Genomic DNA, 10,758 nt, shown 5'->3' with positions numbered 1-10,758 from the left:
GGCGTGATGACGTGGCGTGCACTCTACCTCTCTTTTTGTGTGATGGGACTATCTGATGTTTTCAAAAGTACATTGAAATTGTAATAATTATGATTTGGAAAACAAATGGTTTGGAAATTATGAGTGATGGTAATTGTTTGAGTAATTAAAAACGAAAAAAATTCTTGATAAAAATTGGGTCGTTACACAACAACAATTGTAAATTTTGTGATCGATGAAAACCTTACATTGTGTCCCATACAAATTGTGTCTTTAAAATTAAATTGCATGAACAACCACCACGAGTTCAAGATCATGTATGGGGAAGGTCAACTCATGTGGTTTCTGTTGGGTTATGAGGATCATAAAAGCCACAAAGGCGTAAACAGCAGAAGAAATAATCAAAAAAACTTATCTCATAACTCACGAGTGGATCCATGTTCAAACCAAACAATGAAACAAAACAAAACTAAATAGAATTAAAAAGAAACTTACTTTCATAGTCTTTAATTTCTTCATGCTCGCCAGTTGATCTGATGAATGAGAATCCAACGGAGGATTCTTCTTCTGTGATTGCACCAAAGAAGCAGTATAGGCCGAACAAGACACCTCTATAATGAACCACCAACAAACCTAATGTCTTTATTTGCACTAAAAGTTTTAAATTTATAATTCCTTTCAAATCTAAACTAGCTAAACACAAAAGGGCAATGTACCTAGTCATAAAATAGTATAGTAAAGGTAAGTGTAACGTCCAAAAACTCAGAACCAATAGTTTTCGTTTTTATATTAATTAAACCATCAACCAAACAAATTTTTCAAAAACCATAAAGTAATAATAGTGTATCCAAAAACATCCCAAAATACATCAGAGTCAAATAAGCGGAAAATCATGGTCTGTGTGCAATGCGATCATCCCGAGGTCTTCCCCTTCAAACCGGAAGTACCTAAAACATAAACTGAAAATTGTAAGCACAAAGCTTAGTGAGTTCCCCTAAATACTGCATACCATACATATAGGTTGTACCGCGTCTATTTCACCCACGATTCTATTTCAACTCATATGTCAGCATAAGGTTGTACCGGGTCTATTTCACTCCCGAGTCTATTTCAACTCATATGTCAGCATAAGGTTGTACTGGGTCTAATTCACCCCACATACATATAGCAAACAGGCACACAGGCATACAACACATACATCAGGAGTCACAAAGACTACAACCACATACAATCCCTAGTGTCCTACAGTATAGTTATCAAACTCACCTTAGTCTGCTGAAAGTCAAATAGATGCTCGGTCTGCTGAACCGGAAAATCTCCGCACTAACCAATCAAGTAAAACCCTAATTAATAATTGGGTCATAACCATAATCGGGACTTAAATCGACTAATCCCGACTTATAGTGTAAAAGACCATTTTACCCTTCCCTCAATTGGCCCAAAAGTCGCGGCCCGAACCCAATGGCACAAAAACCCAATAATGGCCCAATTCCTAAAGGACACTTAAAGCCTAATATGGGCACAAATCCATGAAGGTCGAAGAACTAACAGTTTCCCAAAATCAAAAAGACTTATGGCCTAACACGGGCCTAAAACCATAAAGTCACTAGATGGCCCAACATCAAAAGCCCATGACCAGGTTGCGTACGCTAAGCGTACCCCTAGTACCCCGGCGTACTAGGTTGCTACACGGATTTGGGGATCCAGACGCGTATGCACAGCGTACGTATTCGTACGCCCCTTTCAGCCACTTCATCCATTAAGTCCTTATTGTTTAAGACCAAAAGTTCAAATTTCAGATCCATACCTTGGGTAACGTCTTAATCCATAAAGTCACTAACTTGGTGCCTTTGCATGGCTTAAATGGACCCAAACCTTAGACTTAGCATCATACTTTCACCAAATGGACATATACTCATGCATGGTTGATCCTTAACCATCAATATGCTAACTTTATGAACTAGGGTTCTAAAAAACATCAAAAGGAGCAACTCATAACTTCTGGAGTTACAAATCTGTAACGCCCGTAGATCCGGGCTAGTCAATTTAGAGATAATAGGGGTCGAAAATGACTTTTTGACAAAAGGTTATTTAGAATAAATAATCTTAACTAAGTTATATTATATGTTACAAGGATTTCGTGTATATAAAGAACGCCGAAATCCGAGTTATAACGAAGAAGTTGTGACACGTTGAAGTTTCGCGACAGAACCGGAACGACGCTGAATGACGTAAAAAGTGAATTTACGTTAGAGCAATATTTAGCCTTAGTGATCTAAACGAAATTTGTAGAGTTCATTAAACCGTGAGCGTGCATAAAAAGAACGTCCAAATCTGACTTCGTATGAGGAAGTTATGATTTTTCTGAGTTTCGACTTAGCGGTATGCAGTCCGAATACTCGATTTGAAATCGAGCGGTTTTTGGCCGAAACAATCTAAATGAGAATCAAAGATCTCTTCATTAGTAGTGCAACAGTAAAAATACAGAAGAAAACGGACGTCGAATGAAGAAGTTATGATTTTATAACGAAGTTTTCCTGTCCCGGCCTACTAAAAATAATATAATAAAAATAAAGTCAAAATTAGCCGACGGAGTCTAAATGAAAGTTGTAGAGCATAATCTCACCTTCGTGTGGATATAAAGAACGTCAAAATCGGAGCTCGTATGTGAAAGTTATGAATTTTTGAAGATCGTGGCACGCATACCAAAGCTTATCCGAAGAGTACGCCCAGCGTACTGATTACACCCAGCGTACTCCAAAATTACGCCCAGCGTAATCCCAGTATCAGCACCCTATAAATAGAACTCAAGGGTTGCTGAGTTTGTTGCTCAAAATCCTTCTTTCTCTCTCATATCCCCGAAGCAAGTTCTGAAGTCCCGAGGATCCCGAAGAGCGTTATTCCCGAGTCGAAGCCCTGCCCGCGAGGAGCCCGGTTTTTGTGCCGAAGAATATTACTTCTACAAGTCATAGTGTTGTCCGAGCATCGTCTAATCAAGTGAGTGTATAGTCACTTTCATCTTACACATAGATATGAAGTATTTTATAAAATATGTGCTATGTGTATATATATTGTTGTTTATATGTGTGAGTGTGTGGTCACTTTCTTCTAACACATAAATATTAAGTATTTGCTATGAAATACGTGCTATGTGTATAATATAAAGTTGTTTATATGTGTGGGTGTATAGTCCTTTTCATAAACACGAGTATAATACAAGTATTGTTTGAATGTATTAAGTATATGTTTGGGTGAGTGTGTAGTTACTTTCTTCTAACACATAAATATGAAGCTTTTGCTATGAAATACGTGCTATGTGTTTATATATTATTTGCCTATTTGAGACGGGCGTGGAATTGATGTTTTATACAGGTGTTAAATGATTTAAACTGTATAAGTATTATATCTACGAAAATGTTGGGTAGAACATGGGTAGATGGGATAGTTGGTGACTATGGAGTTAGTGCCTATTTTATAAACCTTGGTGACTATGGAGATAGCGCCTATTGTATAAACCTTGGTGACTATGGAGTTAGCGTCCATTGTATAAACCTTGGCGACTATGGAGTTAGCGCACGTTGAGTAAACCTTGCCGACTATGGAGTTAGCGCTTGTCAAGTAAACCATGGCGACTATGGAGTTAGCGCTTGTTACGTGAGCCTAGGTGACTATGGAGTTAGCACCTGATAGCTATGGATTTAGTACCTGATAAATAAACTTTGGCAGCAATGGACTTCGTGCCAATTCCTTAGGTAAACCCTTAGGAATAAATGAATGAAGGATAGTTGGTTCTTAGGGTAAAACCTTAAGAAGATAATGGGGATGGGTAATTGAGTTGATTGTTTGCTGATTAAATATAATAATTATATTATTTTGGGTTGAAAACCCTATATGCTCACCAGGCTCCTAAGCCTGACCCACTCAGTTTACTTTTCATTACAGGTAATGGCACAAGGGTATAAGTTGGTGGACTTGACGAGAGATTTTGGATTATAGATCAGTAGTTGTAAATAACTATTGTAAGTTCTATTTTATATTGTTTATGCTTTTGGTCTGTATCAGAACATGACATCCTGAGGTTTTATTATTTAATGAAAATACATTTTCTTTAATAAATACGCTTGATAAATTCTTATCATATTTTGTTTTGGGAACAAATTCCGCAACAGTTTTCTTTAAACGATTACTCTGATTTTAAAAACAAAGCATAAACAGATCGGTCTTTTCTGGCCATGAAATTGGGGATGTCACAAAATCCCCACTAGCACTCATGCATGGGACCAAAATGTGCTTAAAACAAACCTTATTATAGATCTAACAATAGATTTATCAAGATAGAAGCTTTATACCTTAATGAAGCTGAGAATTGAAAGTGGATTATGGATCTACAAGCTCCTACTTGACCAAGGATCTTTCTCCAAGTTTCTTTTTCTTCAAGGTTCACCAAACACACACACACACACGCAGGGTTAAATCTCTCTAGATAAGCTGGGGTTTTGAAATGGGACTCAAAAGGGCGATGGAGGCTGGGAAATGAGAGAACCTTGGGAAATAAGGTTTCTTAAATAAGATCCAAACCTTAAAATTGGGGTTTGTCCCCTAATTATGTATGCCCAGCGTACGCACTCCCATCCCAAAATTACAATAATGCCCCCCTCCCCCCCCCCCCCAGGACCAAATTTGAAAACTAAATTCACATCAAGGGTCGAAATGAAAAATACCTTGAATCGGGTGTTACAATATGAATGGATGTCGAACACTAGGGTATAGTTATGATTCTAATAAGAACTACTGCTACTAATTAAACTAAATAAAATACTGTAAATTGGAGGGTTTTAGCTGATTTTGCATGTTCGGAAAAACTTAAGTTATCAACTAAACAAGTAAACTAACTACAAATATTTTAACTAAAGCAAGAAAATAGAAAACAGTTTTAAACCAATATTAAAGAGTACTTTTGTTTAGCTTCGAATAGTCTTTACCTTATGGTTGATTTCTTATACAATGGATTATTTAGTTGGTTATCGAATTCTAAGGTTACTAGTTATGTTGTTCCGATTTCCTAACATTTACCAATTTATGAACTACTATTACAATGATCATTAAGCAAGTGAACACTAAATTGAGTTTAATAATACTCGGATCATGTCTGGCATCCCTAATATTCACAGTTAAAAAAGAACTTTTTATTTATGCTTATTTTAAAAAACAGAGTATTCTTTATATACCAGAATTTGTCTCGTAAAAAGTATTTCCGAAGAAATGTATTTCATTGATTATTAAAACTTGGGATGTCATAACTGATACAAGAAACATAAGCATAAACAAAATCATTATCGGCCTTACAATGTCTAATGGCCTACATTTCATTTAATCTCTCATTAGATCCAAACATCAAATACCTTCGTATTGATACATATGATACAAAGAAATTGAGTGGGTCGGTTTGGGAAACCTGGTGAGTATATAAGGTTTTCACCCCATAATAATATAGTTGATATGTTTAATCATTGAACAATTAACCTGATTACCCATCCCCATTTTCTTCTATTTTATTCTCAAAAATCTACCCTAAGGATATTTGTAATCATTGTGCTGACAGTACTGTTTCAGGGATTTCTCCGTAATACTTATCAATAGTCATTTTCTGTTCTTAAGTCCATCTCTGATTATTTTAAGTTCAAGACACCATTGCAAGGCATGGGATTTAAACTTTTTCACTTGAAAATTGACTCTTTGCTCATCCTTGCTTTATAATGCATAGAATTACATCTCCATTTCTATAATCCAGTTATGTACAAAAACTGGATCAAGAATCTCGTTATAGCTAGTAGGTTGACATATGTTGAAATGTTTGTATAAAAACCTCTATTCACTACTTCTTATTCTTCTTGATATGATTTGGTGCCCAATGATTGATCTTTTTCCTCATTATAGTAAGAGTTATCAAAATCTCCTCCTCTTGTTTCATATTCCTCTCAATTTAAGGTTGCTTCAATCATATTCTTAATATAATATTTTATCTTCTCTTCTTTCGTATCGATCATACGAAATTTGACTAACATATTTTCCTATGAACATGCCATTACCATATCAAGCATGGATCAAAAACTATCAAGCATAGTTGGAGTTGCTTCTTCTCCAACCTTTGTTTTCTCAACATTTCTAACTCTATGAAGGAAGCGGTTTTCTTATATATTTAAAATTCTGAGGAATTCACACATTAATCCTTATATAACCAATAAGAAATTAAAATTAGAGTGCATAAATTTCTCTAACTCATACCCTTAAGTTTACTACTTATTTCTTAATCCAAAAATGATGACCTAAGTTTAAGTCTAAATATTAAACTAAGTACCTAGCTCTCTTCCCCATCTTTCTCACTTGCAATCTGAACATCTCTCTCTCTCTCTCTCTATATATATATATATATATATATATATATATATATATATATATATATGTTGACGATGGAACCACTGGCGGCTACTCCTTCCATTAAGGATCTCCTCTCTTCCACCTCTAAAATCCCTTTCCCCATCTCTTGTGCCTGAAATCTAAACATATATATATATATATATATATATATATATATATATATATATATATATCACACTCTTCTCCACTACTGAAATCATCAGCGATAATGGTGGAACTGATAGAACAGAACCATCGACCACTTATCTCTCTTTCCACATCTCTCTCGCTTTCACCATCAAAAATGGTTATTGATGTGATATGTTTTGGTCTATTTCCGGCAGTGGTGGAGTTGGTGACAAGGAACCATCAACCATTGAACCCCCCCCCCCCCCCTTCGTTTTCACATGCACAAAATTGACATCGATTTGTGATATGTTTTTGTCCATTTCAGGTCTTAGTCGTTTGTTAGGGTCTTAGTGGTGGTGGTGATTGTGAAAAATGATGGTTATGGTATATTATGTTGGTGAAATTGATGGTGGATGTGAAATGATGGCCGTTGTGGTGAAAAACGATAGTGGTTGTGGAATGCAGTGTTGGTCGTTAAATAGGGTGGTATTTGTGGTGGTGTTGGGTATGTAGAGCCCATCTAATAAACAAATAATAAAAATATCAAAAACAAAAAATAGGGGATAAAAAAGTCATTTTTCATGTATTTAACAGAAAAAGTTATAGGACCAAAAAGTGCAATATTTGCCAACCTCAATGCCCCTTCATCTTAAATTTTGAAAAATACGAGCAAAATGCAAAGAGACGTCAACCACAGGGACCAAAAATGTAATTTACTCCTCTTAAAAGTATAAGATATCTCTTAAAATCTATTTAATCTTGCATTGATTGATGGGTAACCTATCATCCCATATAATAACATGAATTGGATCTCATTTGTTGAATACTATCAAGTACCAATCTCTATTATAGGATCGCATCAACATTCTTTATTGTAAAATTTTGGCAAAACATGGTTACCGATTATTTAAAGTTTCTCTCTCCAAATTATATAACCACCATAAATGATAAATAAATAAATAAACAAACACACTTTTCAGTCTCTGATTGAATATACTGCACTTTTCATATTTCATTAAAAAAAATCAATACAAAAACAATTCTTCTTGGATCATCTGCTTATTTGTTTCTATATATTCCCTAAGGCTAAGGGGACAAAAAAAAAGGGGGTAATTCACAATTTCTTTAAATCTGTAAGTAAATCCAATTCACAACTCAACTTTACCTAATGTTTTAGTTGTTGATTTTGGTATTCATTTAACAAAAGCTGTGCATATAATATCTCATTCCAAGAATCTGGTACTCCAGGAAGACACCAATGGCTGCAATCTTGAAAGTGTAATGGTGATCTTCTTTCTTCATCTGAGTAATGTTTTTTTCTATAGATTGAAGGGTGTCCATCTTTCCTAAAATCTGTCAATCTTGTAATGTTTAGATATGAAACTCGTGTTTTCATTCCTCTTAAAACCTTCTCCAATACCTTCATTTTGTCTGGATATGGTGTCAGATAGGTTGTGTTCTTAATAGGCTCCACTTCATTGTCACATTGTCCTCCTGAATTCCACTGCCCTCCTCTACATAAATATATATTATTTTATTAGATCAGTTTGATAATTTTCACAACATTTGATCATAATTGTAAATTTGTAACGTGATTTGATATCAATTTATTACCTGAAATGAGAAGCAGAATAACCACGGAAAAAGACTAAAGTTTTGCTAGGGTTTATATTGGCATCAACCCATCTTCCCCATGTTGTCATGGCTTTACGAAATGCTTCTAGAACATTGAGTTCACCATAGACATGGCTGCCTTCTTGATAATAATCTTTCCTGAAAAGTTTTGATTTTGATATTGAGAAAAAGAAAAAAGAAACTTTTGGTGGAATAAAGATTGAAGATAAGACATACCCTTTTGCGGTTTTTTCATGAGTCCACCAATGACCAGTGTTGAAAACAACAATGTCAGCGTTTTTGTATTGATCTGCTGAAGTACCAATTAAATCGAGGCGTAGGGTTTCCTTTTTTGCTCCATTTTTGTCTTTTGTTTCGGATTCTCTAACAATGAATGGAGCCACAAAGAATTCGACTGTACAATCATAATCCTAGAAGTCCAGAAGGAAATAAAACTAAGAATATTGATCGACATTACAATCATTAGTGAAAAGTTTAACATGAATGGAACATACCTTGAATACAAACGAATAAGAAGGTTCTGATCTAAAATGGTGTCTTCCTGAAGCTTCGTAAACTTTTGTTTGATCTTTAATGGAGTTTCTTAGAATACATATCAGTGATTCCCACATGTTTCTGTTTAATGAATCGCCAACAAAAACTAATCGTTTTCCTCTCAATAGCTGCAGCATTCGGCTTCCATCTAACCTGTACAAATAGTTTCATAAAACATTTAAGACTTCACTATGATAACACCATTGAAGTCAAATTTGACAGCAAAATTTAAAGCACACGCCATTTTAGATATATCAAGTAACTTTTTATGGATTAGAATGGTCAAAATCAAAAAGAATATGGTTGTTGAGTGTAATTGAAACAAAATCTATAAAAAGGACTATGGTTGTTGAGTGTAATTGAAGCAAAATCTATCAATTAATGATGTTATAAAGTACGATAAATTAGCAACAAGAACGTGTAACAAATGAAATTGGGGGTTTTGACTATAAACACCGCATACCTGGGTAACGTGCAAGCTTTAGGCTTCCATTTAAGCATCTGAAATCCTTTATCAGGCCTACCATTTACGAAACAGTTAAATTGCTCATCGATCAATGAACATGAACCCGGTTTGTACAATGGATATGATTCATCTCTCACCCAATTCCCATCAAACAGGTTACAGTTTGACAAATTCTTCACCAAATCCTCAACCCCCGGTTTCGCTAACCTTCCTGTATTCGTTCCATTATTCCCTCCTTTATTCACTACAGAAGAAGTGGAATTCGCACTTCCGTTACTGTTTTCCGGCATCGATTTTAGGATCCCCGAACTAGATTTCGCTCCATTTTGGGTAGCATTTTTGAGGGTTTCCAAAGACTGTTTTGGTTTTGTTTGCGTAGTCTGATTTGAAACAGGTTGAGACGGAGGAGTCCGAATCGTTGTCTGATTCGTCTTCATAGATTCAACTTTATCACGAACACCTCCAGTTCGTGTCTGATTTGGAGCAATCGGTGGATGATTATTCACTGTCGGTGCTTCACTGTTTGCACTTCTAGATCCAGCAACAGTACCATTCGAACTGGATGTAGAAACCGTGGAATTCTGATTCGATTGTGTAGAATTTGAATTGAAAAGGAAAGAATAAATGGAAGAGAATTGGGATCTAATACCACCATCAGAAGAAGAACTAGCTGTACCATTGGGTTGCAAATTTGTACTACCACTACTCCTACTACTAGAGATCCCAAAGCTTGAACCACTGAAGATATTCGAGAACCATGGAGAAGAAGGATTAGATGAAGGATTAAAAGCCAGAAAAACAGTAAGGGCAACAAATACAGCCATAAATACATAAGCAAAAGCCCTAGTCCTTTTGGTTTTAAAAGAGAATATCTTCGTAAACTTGAAATCCGACACCACAGCTCCTCCATTAACGGGCATATACTTGGTTGATTCCGCCATGGAACTGGAACAACACCCAACCAAAAGCAGAAATCAGTAAATTTCAGTGTTTGAGAGACAAAAGTAGAGAGAGAAAGGATGAGAACGTAGTCCCGTGAGTGTTGTTTCTAGAGAGAGAAGATGATTATGGCAATGAGTGTGTGTTGTGGTGTGAATACCGGTAATTACTAATGCTGGATTTTAAATATTCATTTAATATCAACATTCTTCTAGTGTACAGGATTCGAATTAAGGCTTGGAAATGATTGGATTTACAGGAATGCCACTGTATGTCACATTCCACCAATTCCGCGTGGCATCATGTTATCTACTTGCCATTTAGACGCGGCAAAGTGTAGTTTGTAACTTTGTATTTGATTACATATATGTAATCATGTATTTTAATTTAATTATCTTGATGTAAAGTAATAATATAATAGTTTAATCTTTTTCTTTTATATTTTTTGACCTAGGGTTTTTTTTTCTAAAACAGAATTATTACAACTAGTTTGATAATTTTTAAACGTGTACTTTTTGTTTCAAGATGTAATAAATTTATATATTATTAAATCAGTAAAATTGGACAATTTAATTAAAAAGGATAAATATCTTCTTGTAAAACATATAGCTTCATATTATTAAAAGACAAAACTTCAAAAATGGTCCCTGTGGTTTTCA

At 35.1% G+C, this 10,758-nt stretch overlaps 1 protein-coding gene across 1 annotated transcript; it reads right to left on the bottom strand.

Annotated features, from left to right (window-relative positions):
* Positions 1 to 7,509: 7,509 nt before the first annotated feature.
* On the bottom strand, positions 7,510 to 10,270 carry LOC145072705 (protein trichome birefringence-like 1). Its single transcript, XM_079019169.1, has 5 exons — positions 9,158 to 10,270; positions 8,655 to 8,847; positions 8,377 to 8,570; positions 8,140 to 8,298; positions 7,510 to 8,039 (listed from the first exon to the last, which is right to left on the bottom strand). The coding sequence occupies exons 1-5, from the start codon at positions 10,099 to 10,101 to the stop codon at positions 7,691 to 7,693; spliced, it is 1,839 nt and encodes a 612-aa protein (XP_078875295.1). The 5' UTR covers positions 10,102 to 10,270; the 3' UTR covers positions 7,510 to 7,690.
* Positions 10,271 to 10,758: the final 488 nt, after the last annotated feature.

Source organism: Lactuca serriola, chromosome 9 (assembly GCF_051521515.1).
Source record: "Lactuca serriola cultivar US96UC23 chromosome 9, Lser_US96UC23_V15, whole genome shotgun sequence".
NCBI classification, from domain to species: Eukaryota; Viridiplantae; Streptophyta; class Magnoliopsida; order Asterales; family Asteraceae; genus Lactuca; species Lactuca serriola.
The sequence above is the reverse complement of the archived record's forward strand: the minus strand, read 5'-3'. Positions and strand labels throughout refer to the sequence as shown.